The sequence below is a fragment of the Tupaia chinensis genome, unplaced genomic scaffold (genome assembly GCF_000334495.1).
Source record: "Tupaia chinensis unplaced genomic scaffold, TupChi_1.0 Scaffold140308_1, whole genome shotgun sequence".
NCBI lineage: Eukaryota > Metazoa > Chordata > Mammalia > Scandentia > Tupaiidae > Tupaia > Tupaia belangeri.
The window spans coordinates 323790-350038 of record NW_006200185.1 but is presented as its reverse complement, the minus strand read 5'-3'; the positions used below and the strand labels follow the sequence as shown (position 1 = coordinate 350038).

Below are 26249 nucleotides of genomic sequence, written 5' to 3'. Positions count from 1 at the left end.
TCAAAATCCAACATTTCAAGAGTATCCAACCATATCTGGCTAAAGAACATTTCTATCATGCTAAAGAAGGGAATTAAATTTGCAAAACTCAACAATCTGTAGGCTAAAATGTATTTCACTGAGGACAGTTGGCACATGTGTGCATACAAATTTAATCCATATTTAAATGAAAATCAAACTGGATATGGAAAGATGTAAAGGTCACTGGGTACCTCTCAGTCGAACTCACATTTGTTCTCCCTTTATCAAAATAATTTAACAATCTCATGTTTCATTCAACAAATATTTTCAAAGTTCTAATATGAGCTAGGCAGAAGATATGCTGATGAATGAGAATACCTAGTGTAAAACAATAGATATGATTAATCTTCATTTAAACATCAACGAACTCCGGTGTTAAGCAGAGCACAACAGCAGTAGGCTCTAGAATGTCAACTCTTCTTAATCATATTGGCTTCACCTACACCTTAACGCTATCACTGACTTTCCCTTCCCACTGCCACAACTCAATTCAAATCCTCATTATGTCTCACCTTCAAAATTTAAACAAGTTTCCAAGAGTTACTCCCTCTTGCTAGTCTCTTGTTCTACTGGTTTTCTTGCATAGGCTGATGGTGTCATTCCTCTGCTTAAAAATTCAGAGCTACTTGGGAACCAGCAGTTAGTGTAATGGCTATGTCGCTGGACTCCCATGTAGTCAACTGTGGTTCGCGTCCCAGACCTGGTGGCTTAAAACTCACGCCGGGCGCGTGTGCGTGTGTGCCCAAGATCCCGAGAGGAGAATGGAGGAGAAGGGATTGAGTCGTGACCATCATCCCTGGGGGGTGATTTCTCGCTTTCTGTCTCTCTGTCTCTGTCTGTCTGGCGAGCGCCCACACCCTATAGTGAAAACCTCTCAAAAAAAAAAAAATCCAGAGTTACTGGGCCCAGCAGATGGTCTAATGGTTATGTCACTGGAATCCCATGTAGTCAACTGCAGTTCAAGTCCCGGACCCAGTGGCTTAAAACTCATGCTGAGTGAGTGTGCATGCATCCCAAAATCCCGAGAGGATAAAGGAGAAGAAGGGATTGCAGTGTGGCCATCCCCACTGGGGGAGGGGGGTATAATTTCTCACTTTCTGTCTCTCTGGTGAGCACACTTGCCTTAAAGAAGAAATCTCTCTCTCTCTCTCCTCTCTCTTTAAAAAATTATTTATTTAATTCACTATTTTTTTTTCTTTAATTTGATCAGAGAGAGAGAGAGAGAGAAAGGGCAAATGAGAAAACAAGCTTTAAGGTCAGGACCCAAACTGTGGTTGGCCATGTGGGAGTCCAGCACCCCAACCACCATGTCACCTGTTGGCTCCCAACAAAACAAAACAAAGCAAAATAAAAACAACTCAGAGCGACAAAATAGTCTAAAATTTTCACTGATTGTTAAGACAGTTCTTCTGCAATTCAAGTTCTATGCTTCCACCAGTCTGACTTAACACTGAACTCCCCAAACACATCAGTTTCCTCTTCTGTCTGTACTTATGTTATCTCCTCTGCCTGGAATGTCTTACTATCCCTTCTTCAAAGAATACCTTCATTTAGTATCTTTAACCACTACAGCTAGACGTAATCCTAGTCCCTGGTCTTCCTCTCAAGAGTCTTTTGTCTGTAAGTTTTTACCTGCTAATGGCAAATAACAGAAGCAAACCTTATACTAGGAGGTGAGGCACGAACCACATCTTCCACAACTTGGCATTTTGTATTGTACTGAGAACAGTACCTAACAAGTAATAGGTTTTAATAAATGTTAGTTTGATGAATCATTTCTCTGGGAAGTTGAATGTATACAGAACTATTGATGGAGTTAACAGAAATTTCAGCATTAAATAATCCCTGACATTTATATAAATCCTTGTAGTAAAGCACAAACAACAGTCCTGCAAATTGAGTGAGTTGCTTGCTCTTGCATGAACAGAAACAGAGTAGAAGGATTCCCATAGCTTGCTCAAGGCCACACAAGGAGTCCTTGTTAGAGCTGTTACTATAAGGCAGCATTTTCTATGTTTATGCCACTTGCTGATACCATGTTGCATTCCAAATATTCCAATGCTTACATTTATAGGTTGCAGAAGGCCAACACTTTTCTTAGGACTATTACTCAGGGTCCTATGAAAAATAAGACAGTATTCTGGAGGGAAATCCTTCCTCCAGTTAGGGTACTGAAAGAATAAAGACGGCCATGGTCTTAACACTTTTCAGTTACATCAAAGTTAAGATTTAATTTGTTTCTGTGTAGAATGCTTTCGTGCCTAATAAAAAAACTTAAATAACCACGAAATTGCAGAAACCATAGAGATTTTATTTCTATAAAAACTGGAGGAAAATGTAAGTTCTTAAAGTGTAGTATGTGATAAGCATAACTTAACAGAAAAAAACAACTTCAACTTCTGGGATAAGTATTTGTCAAATGTTTAAAACAAGAACACAGTGTTCAGGGAGATATTTAAAATCTTCAAATTGTTACTTCAGTGTTACTATCATTCACAAAGGGGAAGATGAACAAAATTTTTAAACAATGTGACAATGTCATTTGAAAGCAATATGACCTTAAAAAATGTGGTCTCCAAAAAGTATTTAAAACTAAGTAGGAGATTATAGATGTTGTCTCTTCTGTACTACATGTATAGAGTTTTTTAAAAATAATTATTTTTATTTCATTTTTTTAATTGTCTTTTTTTTTTAATTGACCAGAGAGAGATGGGGAGGGTGTGGGAGTAAGGAAGCAAGCCTCCAGGTCCGGGACTTGAATCAGTGTTGGGGATGAAGGAGTCCAGTACCTTAACCACCAAGCCACCTGCCAAGCCTCAAGAGTAGAGGTTTTTTGTTTGTTTGTTTGAATTTTCTTTCTTTTTTTTTTTTTCTTTTTAGAGTGTTTTTTGCTATAGGGTACATGAGCTTGCCAGAGAAACAGAACGAGACAGAGAGAAATACAGCAAGAAATCTCCCCCTGGGGAAATGGCCATGCCACAATTCCTTCTCCTCCAGTCTCTTCTCAGGATTTAGGGCACACATGCACATGTACCCCACATGAGTTTCAAGCTGCCAGGTCTGGGACTCGATACGTGATTGGCCCTGTGAGAGTCCAGTGATGTAACCATTATGCGATCTGCTGATCCCATAAGTAGAGTTGGTAGTCACAGAAGAAAAGGTTTTCTGTTTGTATTTCTGCATCCCTAGACAGAAATTAGAACATTACTACTATGTCGTTCGTTAGCTAGCAAATCATGGCTGACACATAGTATCTTGGTTTTGGTGATTTGTCACATTCAGCATTTGAATGTGACAATTCAGATGTGACAATTCAACTGAATGTGACTCTCTATTTGCAAAGTTATTGATAGTTTTCACAGAAAGGAAACTGCCTTCACTCTCCCTTGTATAATCCATAAGAATATGGGTAGAAGCAAAGGCTCGTTTTCTTTTCTACCAGTTTCCAGTGGGTAAATAAAAGTTTGAGCTTTGACAGAAAAGAAAGTGACCATTTATGTTGGAAAGTAATTCAGTTTAAAGCATACAGTTAAGTGTCTTTGACCGAGTCATAGTTACAAAACAGTTTTTACTTAATTGATCCTATAGCCATATCTACTTAAATAATAGATTAGACACGACACTAAGCAAAATGACCCAAACTCATCATAAACAAAATGCTGAAAAATTATTTCCTCCATCTCTAGAGATAACATGGTAAAGTTCAAATAGTGGAGATCATTTAAAAATCAAAAGGCTGGAGGATGAATACAATTATTTACTAGCTTTTAAGAGAGAAATATCAAGAATGACAGCAAAAATCAGGAGTTAAACTTCTAATTACATCTGGTAGTAAAACTTAACCCTGGGGTGAGAAGTAAAAGGCACAGAAATAACAACACTGAAATCACAAGCAGGATTGCAAATCTGCACTAGATAGCAACAATGAAAGCACAAACTTAAGAAACTGCAACTGTTTACACAATGGATGAAAAATAGAAGAAAATGAAAATATTTAAAGACAATGAGAAAAGAACAGATGGATAAGATTTTTCTGGAATAAATAACCTATAAGTCAAGGATAAAGTGACACACTGAGATAAAGGAAAACAGGGTTATCTCAGGGAAGGTAAAAGCAGAAAACACATCTGTAAGAATGAAAAGAGAAGTTAAGTAAACAGTGTTCAATGAACAAAGTCGTGTTCCCAGAATAATTAATTGCTATTTCCAGATGCACAGAAGGACCTTGTATCCATATTTCATGAAAAGCTGATATAGAGAAAAAGACAGTATTTGCAATGACTTTGTACAGCTATGCTATATGAAAGGAATTATTTAATGACTGAGTAGAATCAGGTATATCTTTTACTAACATGTCAGAGTTACTTACAAACCAAAAAGTTGACAAAGACAGTTCTCAAATCTGATTCTCAAATCTCTGCTACTTAAAGAGGTTGCTGTGGCAAAGGATCAATCTTAATGATGTCATTGAATTACGGACAGAGAATATATCCTTGACACTATCCCAAGTCTTTTGTCATCAAATGCTCCATTGCAACTTGGCTGTGAAATGTAGAGAGAAATTATCTTGAGTTATGATCCCATAAAACAAAATTTTAAATGCGCTGGGTTAGATTTCAAGTTGTTTTTATAAAAAAAAAAGTTTGACCCATAAGAAAAATGAACTGTTATTACGATTTATTTATTTATCTATTTAGTTCTAAATCTATAGTTCTAAACTGACTTGTGACTAGCTGGCCAGGGCACTGTACTAATAGTATAATAACATAACCAGATATCTAAGAGTCTTATAAAGTAAAGAAGTACGTGACCGACAGTTACAATGATAGTCCCCAATTCAGGCTACCTAATTCACCAACACAGTGTTTGGGGGAAAGGGTGGACAAAGGACAAGGAAGCAGCTTAGTGTTCCAACACTACACAACTAAACTAAGCTTAGTATCATAAGGTTAGGTAACTTTTTAAGAATTAAACCACTCTGATTCTTTTCCTCCTTCTTTTCAAAATTAATTGTCCAAATGATTGTCACTACATTAAAAGGATTGATCATTCTCCTTTTTTTTTTTTTCCCCAGGTTAGGTGCTTGAGTTCCCTGTATATTCTGGTTATCAGTCCCTTATTTGAGACATAGTTTACAAATATATTCTGAGGGTTGTCGATTCACTCTAATTATTGTTTCTTTTGTTGTGCAGAATATTCTTAACCTAACAATCCCACTTGTATACTTTTGAGTGTTGCTTGTGCTTTAGGGTCTTATTTAAGAAGTCTTTCACTACTCTGATGTCTACAAGTTGTTCCCTGCCAGTAATTTTAGAGTTTGAGGTCTTACATTTAGATCTTTGACCCACACAGACAAACGGATTGAAAAAGTGTGGCACATATACACTAAGGAATACTACTGAACCATAAAAAAGACCCAAATATTTGATAGATAGTGGACAAACATGGAAGGTTTACTACTAAGTGAAGCAAGCAAGCTATGAAAAAGAGGCATTATATGTACCTCCTTAATATAAATCAGATGTCTGCATTCTACGGGAGAAACGAAAATACTGGAGGCAAGGAGAGCAACTATAGATACCAGAGAAAGGTGTGGGAGGAGGGTGGGAAATGGTGGAGGGTGAGAAGGAGGAAATCAAGGGGACAAAAGAAAGAAAGAAAGAAGACATATAAGAAACACAAAATGTTCAAGATAATATGTACAGTAATATCTTGGATTGTGTCAATATACAATAATGTATAGTGTATAATGGAGGGGAAAATTCATTTGTATGCTATAATGATATACAGTGAATGTATGTAAAATAAATAATTAAAAACAAAAATAGATAAATAAATTGGGGTCAGCAGATGGCATTACTGGCCTCCCACATGGGTGACTGTGATTTGAGTCCCGGACCCACTGGCTTGAAAATCATGCTGAGTACATGCTACCCAAGATCCCGGGAGGATAATGGAGAAGGGATTGTGCTGTGGCCATCCTCCCTGGGAGGTGATTTTACACTTTCCCTATCACTGTCTCTATCTCTTTATCTCTGGCGGGCGCATAAACACTCTAAAAACTAAACAAATAAATAAATTTACAGAGACCGTAATTTTTAGTTTCAATTGAAACAATCATGAAATGATACAAGAGAAAGGGGTCAAGAAAGGTAAACAGCCCTCACTTTTACGTACAGAAAGTGAAGCAGAATCATAGAAGTTCTCAGCAGTGCATCCCAAAGTCAAGTCAGTCAGGGATAAGAGGTGTATGCTTTTGGTTTACTAAAACAATAGCTCAATTGTTTATTCTATTTCCTTGTTCTCCATGGGGAAAAAAAAAACTAAATGATTAGAAAAACACTGGAGTCATTAGGCTCTTTTGATAACTGCATATGTGAATTTGAGCAAGAGACTCTCACTTAATGGATCTACAGTTTCTTCATGTGTAAATGCTAAACGTTTTGAACGGAATCCTCTTCCTTCTACATCTAAAATTCTTGATTTGCCAAATTTGTGAAGTGCTATTTGTGGGTATTAACTTTTTTTTTCTGAGGATTTCATTATCTGACTCAATTAATCTTTTCGGGTCAGCCCAAAGATCAGCCATTGCATGGATTTCAGAGTTTTCTAATTACCATACCCAAAGTCCCTTTTTTAAAAAAGGAGAAAGAAAAAAAAATGAAATAAAAATGACACCCCACTGTGTAAGGGGGGGGTCTTCAAAAAAGTTCATGAAAATGCATATTATGAAAAATCATGCATGGATTTCACATTATTTTTGGCTGCAAAGTAAACTACTTTAATTGTATTTTTCCATAAACGTTTTGAAGTTCCCTTCTATTTTCTCAGGTCAGGAGATGAATGTGTAAGTATAAAAATGATAACTTTTAAAAATAGTTCATTTTTGGGGTGAGCAGGTGGCATGATGATTAAGGGTGATTGATTCCCATGTGGTTGACCGTGGTTTGAGTCCCAGACCTAGCAGCCTGCTTTCTCACTTTCCCTTTTTCTCTCTTTCTTTCACTCTGTCCCTCTCTCATCAAATTAAAATAAATAAAGTTTTTAAAAAAGAATAGAAATACTTTATTTTTTAAATTTTGGACTTACAGAATAATTGCAAAAAGAATATCTAGAACCTCAGTGTATCCTTCAACTAGATTCCCCTAATGTTTAAAACTTACATGATCTGGTCACCAGCAGATGGTATAATGGTTATGTCGCTGAACTCCCATGTATTCTACCTTGGTTCAAGTCCCAGACCCAGTGGCTTAAAACTCAGGCTGGATGCATTTGTGTGCATAGGTTGGAAGAGAGTAAGAACACTTGATGAGTAAATGTCAGAGCAGAAAATGGACATTGCAGTGAAAGAGGTGATATTCAAATAAGGTCTATAGTGGACCAGCCTCACAGTCCAAAGGTTAAACACTGCACAGGAGGCTAGATCCACATAATCAACTTCAATATGAATCCCAGGTCTGGCAGTTTGAAAAATTAAATCCTGACAGGATGGAGAAATGGGGTAAAAAAGGATTGTGGCAGAACCGCGCCTCACTGAAGGGTGCTTTATCTCTCTCTCTCTCTCTCTCTCTCTCTCTCTCTCGTGAATGCATGCACTCGCTAGCAACTAAAAATCAGAATTCCCTCTCCTTAAATATTTCATCCTTAAAAAATAAGCTTTCTAGCTTAGTTAAGAGTGTTGTACCATTGCACCATTGTATAGTTTGTGGTTTCGATAACAGTGCTGCGTATGGCATGTAAATTCTTGACTTTGGGGGAATCTGGATGAATGATATAGGAACTCCCTCTCCTATTTTTGTAACATTTCTGTAAGTCTACTATTATTTCAAAATGAAGAGTGTGAAAAGTGAGGATGCATTATCATTATGTATTCCTTTGGGTACTAATTTTATTTCCACTTATATTTCAAAAGAGGTATTGAAATGTCCAAACTAGCACTGACTTTTAACAGTCAAGGATACTCCTTTTTAAAAGTTGGTGTCATAGAAAATATTAAGGCAAATTTTATTTAGTTATTTTTTGACTCTTAGGATGGTAGGTACTGCCAATGTGTCTTTATAATGTAGACAGCTCTCTCTAATGACACATATAAATGGTGTTAAATCTTGCATAATATGGCAGTCCTTGGGATTAAGTTGCTAGGAGCCAAGTTTGTGGGAAGTTTTCCCTAGAAAATAATGATAAGTAGATATTTATTTAAAAAAATAGTGAAAATTTTAAACTGATGAAAATTGTGGTAAAAAGTGGTGTTAGTACAGAATACACTGGTAACTTGGGCCAATTTGACCTAGAAGGACATATGCATATCCATATGCCTATACAACAGGTTTTACTTGTCAAAATATTATTATGCTTGTGATCAAAAGTAATGTTTGAAGGTAAGTAGGAAGTTATTTCATTTGAATTCCTCACCTGGGTTCACATCTTTTAGGAATGTATACGGATTGACATGCATGTTCTCTCACTATGCCTGCTGCTATGGCTTTTATCAGGAAATTATTGTTTAAAAACTACCTAAAGTATGGGGGCCAGCAGGCAGTGTAGTGATTAAGGTGCTGGATTCCCATGTAGTCAACCATGGTTCAAGTCCTAGACCCGGCAGCTTGAAATCCACACCAGGCACGTGTGCATGCATGCCCAAAGTCCTGAGAGGAGAATGAAGGAGAAGGGATCATAACATGATCATCTCCCGTGGGGGGTTATTTCTCACTTTCTGTCTCTGTCTTTCTGGTGAGCACACATACCCTATAGTGAAAATCTCTCTCAAAGAACAAAAACAATAAAATACCCAAAGTGGTTAAGGGTGAGAGGTGGACAGATGAGACAGATGTTGATCTGTCATAATGAAATAATGACAAGATTTTTTTTTAGAATTATTTTTATTTAATTTTATGTACTACTATTTTTTAATTTGAGCATGTAAAGAGAGAGAGAGAGAGAGAGAGAGAGAAAGCAAAACACCAGGTATGGGACTTGAACCGTCGCTACCCATGTAGGAGTCCAGCACCTTAACCACCACACTACTTGCTGGCCCCAATAATAGATTTCTGTCCTTCCTGGATGACAGGTGGTTGATGTCATACTGCTTCAAGGATGGAAAGAAAAGCTCAGGGAATCATTATAATGTTGGAGCAGAATAACTTGGTCTTGACAACAATCATAAAGATTGATTTAGTTATAAAAATGATGAACTTAAAAAAAATTTTTTTCCCAGAGTTTTTTCTATAGAATACATTCACTCATCAGAGAGAGAAAGAAAGAGAGGGAAAGTCATAAATCACCTCCCATGGGGATGGCCACACTGTAATCTTTTCTCTTCCATTCTCATCTTGGGATTTTGGGCACACACACCTAATCTGTTTTCTAGCTGCTTGCTCCTCGACTGGAACTACAGAGTTGGTCGCATAAGAACCAGTGCCTTAACAACCAGGCCACCTGCTGCTCCATGATCCTTTTATAAATTCAAAACACAGTCACTAAAATATCAATGTATTTGCTTGTTGGAAAACTCATGACATATTTTTTCTATGGAAAAATGCATCATAACTTTTCCAACAACCCAATAAATTAATGACAAACAGTAGAATCAATAAATTGGCAGATAATGGGTTAATCAACACTTTGAAGAGAACTTCTCAAATAAATTGTGCCAAACAATTGAGTAAAAAACACCTGTGTACCAAAATGACATGAGATTCTTCTATGTAGCTGGATATTCATCTATGGGCTGTACTGTCTAGATTTTATCTGAAGATAGAGCAACCCTGATCACTGAACACTCAAAATTCATGGAGCGATAGGCATATCACTTCATCACAATATACAATCAGCCATACACTTTGCCCTTTTATTTTCATAACATTCTCTCATTATGAGGTGAGGACAGGACATTGTATCTGTTGCATCTATTATGAAAGCAAAGAACCATCATCTGGTAGAGTAGTTAGTTCTAATGGAACCCTTACAAAAAAACAAACCAACAAAAAAATTTTGAAAAGCTGTGAACTAAAACTCATCAAATGATTGCTACAGTTATTTAACCACACAGGGAAAAAGAAGTAAGACACAAATGAATTTCAATGATATTTTAGTAATACAAATTCAAGAGGGGCAGCAAATGCTTCAGTAACCACTGAGGTATGTTATTTGTATATTATAAATATAATAGTACAGTCCACATAGGTTTATTACTCTCAACTGAGTTTATCGTTTATGCATATTATGTATAAGAAATATCATAGAAGAGAACTACAAAGCTTTTGTGCAGACATGAGACTGATGAGATGGCAAACTAAATAATTGTTTGAAAGGCTCTGTATATTTGAAATATTGAAGTTTTCACTAAAGGTTGAGAATGCGAGAATCATGTAAGTCATCTGTATCCTGTGTGACTGGTGATCAAGATATTAACATAATGCAAACTGATTTAAAAAACATGAGATATATTGAGTGGATGGACAGCTTATTTAAATAGTCACAAGCCTTATTAATATTCATTGGTCATTATCTATTTAGTCTCTAAACATTTTCCAAGCTTTAAAGTGATAGTGCATTATGCATTTTGCAAATAATCACCTTTCGTATTACTTATCTCCAAAATGCTTAATTTATGGTGTACTTCTGCCTTCACATGGGAGCACTAACCTCAAATGCATCAATGATTAGGAAGCTCACACATCTCCTTTCCACATTTCATGATCTTTCTATGAAGAGACAGAATTTAAAAAGTTCATGATCTTTCTATGAAGAGACAGAATTTACAAAACTTTCAAAGAATTCTGTATCAGAGAGTAAACAATAAAACCAGTGACACTTAGCTTGAAGAACTAATATCACAATCATGGCAACTGGATTTGGGCATTTCCCTTTGGGAATAGGAGTTTGTAGTTTTAAACACTAAATCCTAACTAAATAGAAGCTTTTTTAGAAACTCCTTAGTTAATAGTAAGAAGATAAACTCATTTAATGCATTCATAGTTATACATGGATTTTCATTTGTGTTTTCTCATTGAACTCCTAATGATGATCATAAAAGTTAGGCACGGAAGATACTGCCTATCTGTTAGAGATAAAGTAGCTCAAGGTTCATGAAACTAAGTAAGCCAGGGTCAGACATGGGAATGAGGCTGGCACTGTACCCCTGATCTTCTGAGACAACATGCATGAAGTGCCTAGAGGCGTGCCTGGTTTTCTTTTTTTTAAAATTTTTTAATTTAAATTTATTTATTTACATTCATTCACTATACATCATTACAGCATATAAAATTGAGATTTTCCATCCAGAATACCCTGTATATTGCCTCAATCAAGCACATCAACATATTTTCTGAACAGATTGGATGTCTCCTCCTGCCACTCCCTCCCCAATAAACCCAGTGCTCTTTTCCACTTAAAGGCAACATCTGTTCTTGTAGCAGTAGATTTAAATAATACAGATGAAACATGAACTACATGAACTACAGCAAATAATAACTACAGTCATAATATCTGCTATAAAAAAGACTCGAGATTTTCAATGGTAGGAATTACCATTTTTTTTTTTTTGAGGGGGATTTTTGCTATAGGGTATGAGCACTGCCAGAAACAGAAAACAAGAAATCACTCCCCCCCACCCGGCAGGTGGGATGACCATGCCACAATCCCTTCTCCTCTCAGAATTTTGAGCATACACACACATTCACACTGGGTTTATTGGGGAGGGAGTGGCAGGGGGGGGCATCCCAACTGCTTTTAGCCGACCGGGGTGGGGGGCTCGAAATGCAGTCGACTACGTTGCGGGGCCAATGATGCAACCAATACACCATCTGATGGTCTCAGAATTACCTTTATTTTTACAATAACAACTTTCCATTCTAGAACAGGAATGGTCTGCAACAAAAACTAGTAACCACAAAAAATAAGTAAAATGAACTATACATAGTACAGTACCTTAGAACATGTTTACTAAGGCAACTGGCAGACAAAGGAATGCATCTCAACCAGCCAAGTCAGCCATAAATAAAAATGTTAATGAGGTAGAATTGGTCATGATAAAGGTAAAATAGTATCAAGAAACTGAAGATTCTTGTTAAGCTTATTTCATTTTGATATATTTTGAAAAGAAAATCTCATCTGTATCATAGCAAATCTTATTAATTAAACCAGGAATCCATTTCCATTTTGTGCTTCTATATTTTAATTTCTAGATATTTATCTTTAATGTAAGGATAATAATGAATAAAACGAGTTTTTTTTTTCGTTCTGCCATCATATATGTCATATTCCACATATCTCATTTGCCCTCATATTTTGTCTATATTCTAGTATATTACATTCAAGTTTGATAACTTTGGCAATAGAACTTCCCTAAAAAATGATACTCACAAATTTGAAACTACTTTATCAGTTTTTCATGAAAAAAAAATTAAGTGAACCTAGTTTTGTTGCAGTGTTTAAGTTAAAGGTTTAAAATGTACTTTGACTAATAAACTTCAAAATGTTACTATGTTCCTCCTGAATGTTAAGATTTTCATCTTAAATACTCTAGGTCTGACTTTATTTTTCCTCTGAAAGCTGGTTACAAACTATCAAAATTATTTTGATAGTATAGATATAAGCTGTAATTCAGTTAAGGACTTCTCTAGGCTATATGAGGATTATAATCACTGTATTCAAAATCTAAATCATGGGGGGGAAAAAGAGTAAACTATAGAAAGGCCTCAACCTTTCTCTCCTACAAAAGTTCTTGCATTTTTATTAAGTGTATCTATCTTTTTTTTTGGAGAGGTTTTCACTATAGGGCGCGTGTGCTTGCCAGACAGACAGAGACATAGAGACAGAAAGCGAGAAATCCCCCCCCCCCCGGGGGGATGGCCATGCCACAATCTCTTCTCCTCCATTCTCCTCTCGGGATCTTGGGCACACACGCACACGCGCCAAGCGTGAGTTTAACTCGTTGGGTCTGGGACTCGAACCATGGTTGACTACGTGGGAGTCCAGTGACATAGCCATTACGCTAACTGTTGATCCCTCTTTTTTTTTTATAGAGAGATTTTTGCTATAGGGAGCCTATGCTTGCCAGAGAGACAGAGTGAGACAGAGAGACAGAAAGCAAGAAATCATTCCCCAGGGTAATGACCACGTTGAAATCCCTTTTTCTTGATTCTCCTCTTGGGATTTCAGACATGTACACATTTACATACACCCAGAGTGAGTCTTATGCCGCTGAGTCCAGGACTTGAACCACAGTCAACTACATGGTAGTCCATCAGCATAACCATTACGCCATCTGCTGGTCCCAAGTGTATCTATTTTAATAAGTAGTCTTTAATAGGGTAATTTTGTTTGTTTGCTTGTTTTTTAGAGATTTATGCTATAGGGCATGTGTGCTTCCCAAAGAGACAGAGACAGAAAACAAGAAAACACCTCCTGGGGGGAATGGCCACACTGCAACCTCTTTTCTTCCATTTTCCTTTTGGGATTTTGTCCATGCATACACACGTGCCCAGCATGAGTTTCAAGCTACCAGGTCTGGGACTTGAACTGCAGTTGACCATGTGGGAGTCTAGGGATATAACCATTTTGCCATCTGCTGGTCCCAATGGAGTAGATTTTAGGTTGGTTTATTCTACAACATCTACATCCTGTCTTGGAAAACCAGTAGGCCTCACTCTCCTCAGCACTAGGAACCAGCTTTGTGAAAGACAATCCCTCCACAGAAGGAGTTGTTGATCCCAGGATGATCCAAGTGTACCACATCCACTGTGCACCCCATTTCCACCAGTACCACATATGAAGCAATCACACAACAGTAGGGTTCGGGCTCTGATGAGAATCCAATACTATACTCATCCAACATGATATGGAGCTCAGGTGACAATGCCAATAATGGGGAGCAGCTGCAGATACAGACTAAGCTTTGCTTATTTGCTGACCACCTGCTGTGGGTGTTGGGGCGAGGGGAGCAACAGGCCACAGACCAGCACCAATTCACAGCTGGGTCCCCACCAGACCATGGGCTGGCATTGGTCAAGGACCCATGGGTTGGGAACCCTTGATTAAAAAAAAAATTACTGCTTTCATGCTATTATTAATTTTACTCATTTCAAAGAACAACATATTTCAAAAAGTATAGAAATCAACACATTTAAATTAAATTGTATGTTCCTTTAGTTAGGACTCACCTTTAGAGAATCAAAACAGGCCACCACACGACCATTTTCCACGTGGCAAACTCTTGGTGGGTGGGCAAACTTGCAATCTGCATCAGCTCGGGAGCAAGTTCCTCTCTGAAATTCTCTGCAGACTTCTAAAGTCAGCCAATTGGTATCCCGAATCAAGGCAAGGTTGACAGCCGTCATACTGAACAAAATTAAAATCAAGAGTCACCTCTTTAGGACAATATTACTGCTGATTTGTTAAAGGATTAAAAATGAGTTCAAGCTAAATGTGAGAGAGATAACAGGATGCTTTGGTGAGATGTTTACTTTTACCCTCAGGTTTTCATTGAAGTCAAATCTGGTCCAGTCAAACAAACAGCTAATTATAAAATAAAATTTGTATTAGAATAACTAAAAATCAAACTAGCAGCCAACTCCTAAGAAGGAAGCTATAAAGACTAAGATATTGTGTATTTTATTTTGTTCATTTGCTGAATTTTCTTTAAATAACCAGCGGACATTCAAAAGAATTCTGTGCTCTGCAGCTGATATTTCCAATTATTCTTTTCAAAAAGCAAATGCTGCTCCTGCCCTTCAATTTGTAGAATGGCCTCAGATCAGGGAGAGGAAAATTTTTCCATTTTTTTGTTTTAAATAATAAGATTGGGAAGGAAATTACAAACGAAAAAAGTTTTGCTGCAAAATCAAGGGAAGTTAAAATGACTAAGAAAACTGAGGATCACAGAATAAAGAAATGGAGAAGTTGCTGACAGTGACCTAGAAGCACACTAGGTTTGGAGGAGAGTGGAGCTGGGGAAGAGTGTGGTAGGGAGAAGGGTTTACAGAGATAGCTCTAGCATAGAATCCAAGCAGTAGAGTTTTCAGAAAAGGCATTTTCAGAACCCGCAAGAAATAAATACATAAAATTAGTTAATACAATGCTCTGTTTGAAATTTTGGATTTGAAGAAAAGTACCCATTCCCTATTTAAAACAGGACACATCTATATACTGATAGTGCAACACAGTGCAGGCAGCTATTATGTTGCTTGACTCCCCCATGGCCAACTGTGGTTCAAGTCCTGGACCTGGTGGCTTAAAGCTCAAACCAGGCATGTGTGTGTGTGCCTAAGATCCTGGGAGGAAAATGGAGGAGAAGAAACTGCAGCATGGTCATCACCCCTGGAGGGGGGTGATTTCTCACTTTCCCTCTCATTCTCTCTCTCTATCTCTCTCTCTCTCTCCAGCAAGCACGCTAAACTTAAGGCAAAAATCTCTTTTTAAAAAGGCATTTCCCGATGTAAAATTGTGCAAAAGAGGGACTAGCAGTTGCAGTAATGGCTATGTCACTGGAATCCCATGTAGTCGACCATGGTTTGAATCCAGGACCCAGTGGCTTAAATTCACGCTGGGCGCATGTACATGCGTGCCCAAGATCTCGCGAGGAGAATGGAGGAGAAGGGATCACGGTGGGGCCATCTCCCCTGGGGGGAGGGGGTGTGATTTCTTGCTTTCTGTCTCTCTGTCTCTCTCTGTCTTTCTGAGCACACTGGCCCTATAGCAAAAAAAAAAAAAAGGCAAAATAAAGCAACCATTTAGATTTAATACTATGGTACCAGACTGGGTAAGAACCAAATTTTAAATTATTTTTAAACAACAATTGCTTCCTTTTTATGTTTGTGGCAGAAATTCATTTTGGGGCCACAGCACAGAAAATGGCATAGCTTGATATGACAGCCCCTTCTACATTCATAGCCCACTTTCATGTCTCCAGTTTCGAGGCTATCAAAAATCCATCTTTAAACTGGCTGTACTATGGTATGATTAAAGGATTGATTATCTGCCATCAAAAGCCAGAAAATAGCAATTGCTAAGAAATTTTAAGTTGTTCTGTGAGGTATCTCCTGAGTAAATCTGAAATATAATTGTTGATAATCATATAAAATGGGAATAACACATCTAGCTGAAAACCCATTAAAAATGAGGCAGAGTGAAGGTCACAAATGTAAAATGTACCTCAGATAAAGAAAAAAATCCTATAAAAGACATTGGATTTTTTTATTTTTGGTCTGTATATACTCTCTTAGTCTCTATAAAGGGAAATTATAACAACTTAGAAGAAGCTTTTAGAATATACAAATAACTGAGACAGGAAGAACTGTTCATTAATACATTAAACATTGTGCCGCTATAAGTTTTGCAGTTTAACCAAATGTCAGCTCACAACAATTTTGAGCAACTTACCTGAGAAAAAAACATGAAATATTATTTTACTGGCATTAGCCTATAAACATATACCAAAATAACACCAGGACAAAAGTAAGCTTTGGGAATCAGAAAAATTAACTAATTGTTAACTTGATCAAAAAGTAGAATTAAAGTTCTTGGAAATATTTACTTTTTAAACAATATTTTCAATAACTATACAAAATTAAGTTTTCTGCTTGACTTTTCTGTAATCATGATGAAATTCAGTATCACCTGATTGTTCAGTTCTCACTGAGAACTTAAGCACATAGAAAATGCAAGAAAGCTTATTTATTCAAGAACACAACATGATTTCTTCTGAGTCATTCTCCATAAAAGTCTTTCTAAAATGTAGTCTACATATGTAGCTTTGTTTTAAAAAGATATCAAACATAACTTTACCTCTGGTTAAAAACTTGAGATCATGAATATCCTGCAAAGTATTATAGCTCTCCTTTAGTGGCAGACTGTTAATTGTTACTTCTCTTAACTGTCAAAATACCTGCCATAATGAATTTTCCAGTTCCTTTCTGAAAAACAAACAAACAACAACAAAAAAATGAATCAAGAATGTTGAATAAGAGTTGGCTACCCACTGAATGCAGAGCCTAAGGGGCCATGTCAGACTTTCTGGCAGATGTTCTGTGACTGCTCTTACTGCTTTGGGGACCATTTTTCAATTCATTATATGAAGAACCATGTTCTAGAGAAGCAGTCGCCAAACTTGCTGGCACTGTGGACAAGTTTCATAGAAGACAATTTTTCTAATAACCAGGGTGAGAGAATGCGGGATGGTTTCAGGGTGATTAAAGCACATTACATTTATTGTGTACTTTATTTCTACTACTACATTGTAATACATGACGAAATGATTATACAACTCATCATAATACAACATTTTCCACCACTTCCCAGAAATAGTATCACTGTTTCAGCTCCATCTCAGATCATCAGGAATTTAATTCTTATAAGGTGCACACAAACTATATCCCTCTCATGCACAGTTCACAAAAGGATATGAACTCTTATGAGAGTCTAATGCTGCAGCTGATCTGACAGGAGGAAGAGCTCGGTGGTAACACATGTAATGGGGAGGGGCTGTAAATACAGATGAAGATTCGCTTGCTTGACCTCTACTCACCTCCTGCTATGCAGCCTGATTCTTAACAGGACACAGACTCATCTGCAGTCCTGGGGGTTGGGACCCCTGTTCTAGAGGTTTAAGGTTGTCAAGCAAATGAGCTTTAGAAAAATATTGATTGAAATATAGCCCGATTGGGGGGAACCAGCAGTTAGCATAATGGCTATGTCGCTGGACTCCCACGTAGTCGACCGCGGTTCGCGTCCCGGACCCGGTGGCTTAAAACTCACGCCGGGCGCGTGTGCGTGCGTGCCCAAGGTCCCAAGAGGAGAATGGAGGAGAAGGGATTGCAGCATGACCATCCCCCCTGGGGGGTGATTTCTCGCTTTCTGTCTCTAATGTCTCTCTCTGTCTGGCGAGTGCATGCGCTCTATAGTGAAAATCTCTCTCTCAAAAAAAAATATAGCCCGATTGGGAACCAGCAGTTAGTGTAATGGCTATGTCGCTGGACTCCCACGTAGTCAACCGCGGTTCGCGTCCCAGACCCGGTGGCTTAAAACTCACGCCGGGCGCGTGTGCGTACGTGCCCAAGATCCCGAGAGGAGAATGGAGGAGAAGGGATTGTGGCATGACCATCCCCCCTGGGGGGTGATTTCTCGCTTTCTGTCTCTATGTCTCTCTCTGTCTGTCTGGCGAGCACATGCGCCCTGTAGCGAAAAACCTTCCCCCCCAAAAAACTATATAGTCCAATGGAGAAATGTAAATCAAAATAACAATGTGGTACAATTTCCCATCAGTTAAAATGGCTATAATAAAGAAGAAAAATTGAGAAATTGGAACCCTTATACACTGTAGGTTAGTATATAAAATAGTGCAGTTGTTGTGGGATATTTTGGGAAACAGTCTGACATTTTCTCAAAATGTTAAACAAAGTTATCATATGATCTAGTGTTTCTACGCCTCAAAAATAACAGAAAGCAGGTTGCTATGGTGTGTGAATGTATTCCCCCAAAATTCATGTGTTGAAGTTTGGTTGCTATTGTGATGGTATTAAGAGGGTGGAAACTTGTTTCAACTATGTAATTAAGGCACTAAGAGGTAGGGTCTTTGCAAGTAATTAGGATTAGATAAGGTCATCAAGATGCCCTCCTTTCACCCTGACTAAATACTGGTAGTTTTATTAAAGAGAGAGAGAGAGAGAAAGAGAGAGAAAGATCAGAGCTGACATATGCTTATTTTATTTACTTTTTTTTTTAGTTTGCTTTAGGGTGTATGTGCTTTCCAGAGAGAGACAGAGACAGAAACAGAGGGAAAGTGAGAAATCACCCCTCAGGGGGACTGAAACACTACAATCCCTTCTCTACCATTCTCCACTTAAACTTTCAGGCAAACATGCATACGCACCCAATGTGTTTTTCAAGCTGCTGGATCTGAACCACGACGACAGTCATGTGAAATCCAGCCACCTTAACTACCACACTACCAGCTAGCCATGACATACTCTTTTGCTCTTTTTTGTGTGATGCCCTGTGCTGCATTAGACTACAGAGAGTCCCCACCAAAAATGACCTCACCAGATGCAATCTCTGGACCTCCAGGTTCACAAACTGACTAAATCTTTTTTCATTAGAAATTACTCAGTCTAGCATATTTAGTTAGAGCAACAGAAAAGCAGACAGAAACACAGGTGTTTAAAGAAATCCTTGTACAGTCATGTTCCCAGCAGCATATTCATAATAGCCAAAAGGTGGAAATGATCCAAGTGTCTATCAACAGATGACTGGATGAACGAAATGTGGTACATCCACACAATGGGATGTTATTCCACCATTAAAAGGAATGAAATACTTGGGACCAGCAGTTAGCGTAATGGCTACGTTGCTGAACTCCCATGTAGCTGACCGCACTTCGCGTCTCGGACCCGAAGGCTTAAACTCACGCCAGACACGTGTGCATGTGTGCCCAAGATCCCAAGAGGAGAATGGAGGAGAAGGGATTGTGGCATGGCCATCCCCACTGGGGGATAATTTCTCGCTTTCTATCTCTCCATCTTTTTGGTGAGCACATGCGCCCTATAGCAAAAACCTCTCCCCCCCCAAAAAAAAAAAAGGAATGAAATACCAATACATGTTGCAACATAGAAAAACCTTGGAAAAACAATGTTAAGTGAAAGAAGTTCTTCACAGAAAGCTACATATTATATAATTACATTTATATGAAATAGCCAGAATAGCCAATCCACAGAGATGGAAAGAAGATGAGTGACTGCTAGAGGCCGAGGAAAGGGGAGAAAAGGAAGTGACTTTAATTATTACAAACTTTCTTTTGGGGTTGATGAAAATTTTTTAGAATTAGATAGTAGTGATGATTGCATAATTTATTTTAACTTAATAATACTCATTCACCAAATGGTACACTTTGTTAAAGGTATCTTCCTTTCCTCTGAGACACACACTCAGAGAGAGAGAGGGAGAGAGAGAGAGACAAAGAGAGAAGCACCCTCAACAGGATCCCAATGCCACAATCCATCGCTAGCTCTAGCTAGCCATGGATTACAGGCACACACATGGCCCAGTGTGCTGAGGGAGGTCCCCAGATGCAAACCTGGAACTCTCTTATGCAAGTCAGCCCGGCAGAGCGTCATGCCATTATTATGCCACTGTCTGACTCCAGGTTATACACTTAACAGGAGATGAATTGGATAGTTTATCAATTTTATCAAAATAAAGGTGTTATATATATTTTTAAAGTCTAAAAAAAGACATAACAATCAAAAAGGGGGGAAAAAAAGGCCTGACGAGTGATGGGATTGGCAGCCACAATCTTTCTCAGATTCTTAGACACAGATTCTTCTCAGTAATGTTACTAAGTTGAATGTCAACAGTAAATTAGTTTCCATACTGTAACTGAATTAGTGTATTATGGGAAGTCCTCTAAAGAGGAATGTTCTGGGAGTTTGTAACTTTACATTCAAAAATATATTTAAATGTAATTCTACAACAAAATTATATAGGCTGCTTGAACACTTAAGAAAAAACATAGAAGTATATATGCATATAGAAGACAATTTGTACTTTATTGTATTTGCAGTTTCAAAGCACTTACATTTGGTGCATCTTTGAAGATTTTCTCAGGAAATAATAGTGAGGATCTGAAGAAAGATATTTCTATAGAGGCCCATCAAGTATAAAAACAGATAATAATCAATTTGAATTATGAACTTTTTAAAAGAATTGTCCCTTTAGTTTTTATTTATTATTATTATTTAATTTGCGATAGGGTATGCAAGCTCACTAGAGAGAGAGAGAGAGGCAGAAAAAGAGAGAGAGGGAAAGCGAGAAAGAAAGCAAGCCATCAGGTCTGGGACTTGAACCATGGTTGGCTATATGGGAGTCCAGTATCCCGACCACCACACTACCTGCTTGCCCCTGAAGTATGAACTTTAAAAAATGAAAATTCAAACAGTAATTAGCCTCAGGGCCATATATTTTATTTAAGATCTGGAAAATGAGGAGAAAGAATTTTCTTTTTTCTTTTGTTTGGCCTATAACCTCTGATGGGATCCTGGCCAATTCCTCAAAGCAGTTCCAGCCAGAACATGTTTCCCTTCAGATTGGAACTACTTTTGGGTCTGGCTCAAAAGAAAGTAGGTGCAACAAATAAAGAGAGCTGGAAAGTTGTGAGGGTGGAAAGTTCTGACAAATAGCTCTGCTCATCTGACTATGTGTAAACAACAGGGAAACTTGCCAGTTTCTGTATACTTTTAAAGAGATCAACTTTGTTTAGGGGTAATACAGCTTAATCTTCATTCAGTACCTTAGACTTGAATAACAGGAATAGTTTTGCTTTGCTTTTTATGATTTATAGTGTTCTAATGTACAACATGAAAAGTTATCATTTCTTGGTGCATTTGTACTTTACTAGATTTGCAGTTTACAACTACTTATATTTTGTTGATCTTTGGGTTTCTCAAAAATGATCTAAGGCATGAGTAATAGCCCCAAAATGTAGATGAAGAAAATGAAGCTCATAAAAAGTTACTTATACTTCTTGCAAGTCACAAAGCCTAAAGGTGTGGAGCCCTGACTCCAGGCAAGATCTTCTTACTTTAAAAACAATTTTATGTATCATTTTTATTACAATTTTTAGTTTGACGAGAGAGAGAGAGAGAGAGAGAGAGCAAGCTACCAGGTTCGGGACTTGAATCGTGATCTGCCATGTGGGAGTCCAGCACCTTAACCACCATGCCACTTGCTGGCCCCAGCAAAACCTTCTGACTTCAAAGTTCATACCATAGATCCCAGTAGAGAAATGTAATAGAAATCATTTCTAATCTCCCTTGGGATTCTTTTTTTTTTTAAGAGATTTTTGCCACAGGGCGCGTGCGCTTGCCAGACAGACAGACAGAGACAGAAAGTGAGAAATCACCCCCCAAGGAGGATGGCCATGCCACAATCCCTTCTCCTCCATTCTCCTCTCGAGATCTTGGGCACGCATGCACATGCACCTGGCATCAGTTTTAAACCACCTGATCTGGGATGTGAACCGTGGTCTACTACAGGGGAATCCAGCAACATAGCCATTATGCTAACTGCTGGTCCCTCCCTTGGGATTCTTTAACAAGCCATGCCAGTCATTTTTGTAAAGTACTTGTGGTTCTTTCTCAAAATTACATTCACGCCTAATGTATCAATATTTCCATAATATCACTAAGTTGTGTGGAGCCAACATTTATCTAGCACATACCATGTTCCAGGCACTATTCTAAATAGATACTGAGCAAGACTGATAAGGTCCTCTCAGGGTACTGCCAATGCTTTTTTAAATAGAAAAATAACCCAAGGCACAGAGAAATGAAAAGTTCTTAGAGTTTATGAAAGGCTAAAAACAGACACTGGGTATTCTGACTTCAACGCAATGCTCTAATACACCTTAAATACACCAAGCACTATGACATAAGAATACTCAAACACAAACACTTAAACACTGCATGGAATTGTGCCATCAAGAGAGGTACCTTCGAATTATTCACACTAAGTCTTACTGCCCTCTGGATTCCTTTTAGAGAAGGTACAACTATTTTCATCTTATGCATGGGGAAACAGAGGTGGAGAAAGGTTAAGTAATTTAACTTGTGCAACTTCATATAGCTAGCAGGTGATCAAGACATGGTTCAAATCCAGGCATTCTGACTCCAGAGTCCACCCTCTTAACTGTGCCATGCCCTTGTATCTCTATCATGGCGTGTATCAGTCACATTCTCCCTCATTCTAGCTGATTGGGCTCCTTAGCTTTTCTCCTTTATTAGACTGCAAACACTCTGAGAATAGTGATTATGTCTTACATCATTCCCCAGGATTCCTATTTGGAAAGTATAAAGATTAAACAATAATTTAACATTAACCCTTCTCTTGTTCTAAAGTAGAAAGGAGTTTTGTCTCGGCTGGCTGAGCTTTGGCCAATTCTACCAGTTCTGAATCCACTAGACCTGTAAAGTTAAGTATTTTCTCACAATTCAAACCGTCAAATTGGGATAATCTCCCATAAAGGTCTATTCCTGCTTATCTGAGAGCAGAAAGTCTTACACAGCTATGGAACACCCAAGTGATTCCTGTCTGTATCTTTGGATAGTAGTTTAATTTTTGGACTGTGTCTTCCCAAGAATGGGTATTAAGAAATTGAACTGGTGGGGAAGTGGTGGTAAGGAAGCCATAGGAAAAAACATTCTGTAACTATTCCTCCTTGAAAGTAAGGGAGTTAATTTTGACTTGTAATTGACAATCATCTAGAAAAATCTTAAATAAGACTTAAGACAAATATAAACACATTCCTCTTAAAACTACACACACACTAGATTCACTGTTAAGTGCATCCTTTGAAAAAAAGTAGATTATATACCTTTAAGGACTCACATCTTTTCACAAAAAGTTCTCTTGAAGGTAAAAGATGACAAATATTTTCTACTAATCTAAGGGAAAAAGTAACTTGTTCTAGAGTTGTTTGCAAGGCCACTGCCAACAGCTACTTTTGCTAAACTTTTTCTATACTTTTCTTGTTTCCTCCTTTCTTTTGCCTTTTCTCTGTAAGCCAGTACATAATATAGAAACACTGCCAATGCGTGCTCCAGAAGATCACAAAGATACTGTTTGGCACCTAAGCCAATAACTGAAGAGAGGCATTTCTTTAAAGGCATTTATCAACCTCCTGAATAAACAATGAAAACAATGTTTTCTTTCTTTCCATTTTAAGTTTTCCTTACATCTGCATTACCTCTGAATTTCTTGTGGTCATTTATATTGGCTTTGCAAATACATGACACACCTGCCACAAACTGCTTGAATTGGCAGGCTGACAAGATTTAAAAGCCTTCGCGTTTTCAAATTTGCTTCAACTTCAATCTCCCTCACATGTTTTGGTTAGTGGTCCACCACCATACGTCCTTTAAGGTGCGTGAGAGGCGCTCAGCACTGCAGATGGAAACCATGATTTCATAGACATCCTATGGAAAATCAAGTCTTTTTCTAGAAAAAAAGGGGCCCTAAAAATAAGGCTACTGTGCCTATCTACAGAACTTTTTCATTAGTTTTTTTTTTTTTTTGAAGCTTCATTACATTTTTTTCCACAATACACTTGGGATAATAAATTTAATATACCTTTTTCAAAAAGCAGGTAAGTCAAGCTACTCCACAATGCAATTAAATGACCCGCCTCAGTTCATATATATGATCATAGAAGAAAAAAATAGGTGCTACAGTCTCTCTTTTGAACAGTTTTAGCAGTGGATGTTACTAGTTTTGTCAAAGGAATTCCTTTTCATTTTTTAAAGGTGTGTCTATTTTTCTTTTTAAAATTTTTTCTAGTGGGTGTGTGCGTTCACTACAGGGTGGAGGGGAGTACTCTTCATGGGGCATGGCCACAATGCAATCTCCTATCCACCATTTCTCTCTTCTTTCAGAATTTTGGGCAGATACACACAAAGGTACCTGGGTGTGTTTTTCAAACTTCCGGATCAGAGACTAAAACTGCAGAGTCAGCCATGTGGGATCAGGCCTTGGCAGGAGCAAAAGTGTGTTTTCTTCTGTTTTGTTTTTGGTTTTTTTTGAGATTTTTGCTATAGGGCACATGCGCTCACCAGAAAGACAGAGAGAGACAGAGAGACAGAAAGCGAGAAATCATCCCCCAGGGGGGATGGCCACGCCGCAATTCCTTCTCCTCCATTTTCCTCTCAGGATCTTTGGCACGCATACACACAAACACACACACACACATGTGCCTGGTGTGAGTTTAAGCCACCAGGTCCAGGACTTGAACCATGGTCGACTACATGGGAGTCCAGTGACATAGCCATTACGCTAACTGCTGGTTCCAAGGTGTGTCTATTTTTAACTAGTACACAAATTCATTAGAACTTATTGATAAATTCCACTTAAATATTTTAAACAGATCCAATTTAACATAAAACAGCTTAAAGCCTGGGTTCCATATATGTTTGTTTTTAAATAACTGATTAAACACTGGTGCTTGCTTATGTGCATAGGACAGAAATCCCAGTGTTATTAACTTATCTTCTTTCAACAAAAACTGGGGATTAAATCTGAGAACACCTGGAACTCAACATATTAGGCAATTCCAGTCTAATAATGCTCAAGTATTTTAGATGAGTGAAAAACAAACTGAGTGAAAAACCTGGTTGCATCTAATATGTGCAGGGTGATCTGGCTGATATTATCTCTGTCTTTGAATAGTATAATCAAGGGGATGGCAGCACAAGAGGATGGGGAGACAGGGCAGAAAATAAACAAAGAGCATATTCTTCATTCATTTCATGCATTCAACACATTTTTTATATATTTTATTTTAATTTCTTTTATACATTCAATCACTATACATTGCTTAGCTTATAAAGTGATTTTTCCAACATGAATACATTTCATGCCAGTCCCGGTGGGGATACTATACATGTTATCATTAACAGATTATAATCCATCTCTGTGTCCCATAAATGTCTTGCCTTTCTCTTTTTCTCCTTAATGTCTTTTCCCATACTCCCCCCTTCTCCCATCCTCTTCCCACACTGTATCCAGTATCCATAAGCATTTTCCCTATTTCTACGTCCACTAGTCTTTCAGTTTCTGCCATAGAGTGTGGACAATCAATATATATTAAGTGGAGTGGCCAATCAATATATATTAAGTGGAGACATACAATGTCTCTCCTTCATAGCCTGGCTTGCTTCACTCAGCAGTAAATCTTCCATATTCGTCCACTTTCTATGAACAAATATTTTCAGGCAGCTAAGCCTTTAAAAATGTTCATTTAGAGAAGCATCAACTAATCAACAAACATTTATTGTACAATAACTACTTGGACAGACTTTGTGTCATGTACTTACAGGGAATTAGCACTGTCTCTGTAATCAAGAAACTCCTAATTTAGTCAAGGAGGTAAGAACAATAAATATGAAATAAAAACAAACAATGCATACCTTTAAGAGAAAAAGTCAGCCTCAGTCAGGTGCAAGTGGTAGGGTGCATGCTGCTGCTCAGAGATGGGGCTCTATGAGAGGCCTGGGTTCAGTTTTTGGACCAACCTAAAACAAGTCAGGTGCAGGGACATGCATCTGTAATCCTAGCTAACTGTGAGGCTGGGTAAGGAGAATCATAACGTGGCAAGATCCTGTCAAAAATATCTATATCTCTGCCTCTCTCTCTTTTCTTCTTCTTCTTCTCTTTCTCATAAAAAAGAGAGAGAATAAAATAGGAGA

General features: G+C 37.9%; 1 protein-coding gene across 1 annotated transcript in view; it reads right to left on the bottom strand.

Moving 5' to 3' along the window:
- Positions 1-26249, bottom strand: part of MBNL3 (muscleblind like splicing regulator 3) — a 122865-nt gene that overhangs the window by 54704 nt on the left and 41912 nt on the right. The window contains exon 2 of the mRNA XM_014593324.2: positions 14184-14361. Within this exon, the coding sequence (XP_014448810.1) occupies positions 14184-14360 (177 nt within the window). The 5' untranslated portion in view covers position 14361. The remainder of the gene's footprint in view (positions 1-14183; positions 14362-26249) is intronic.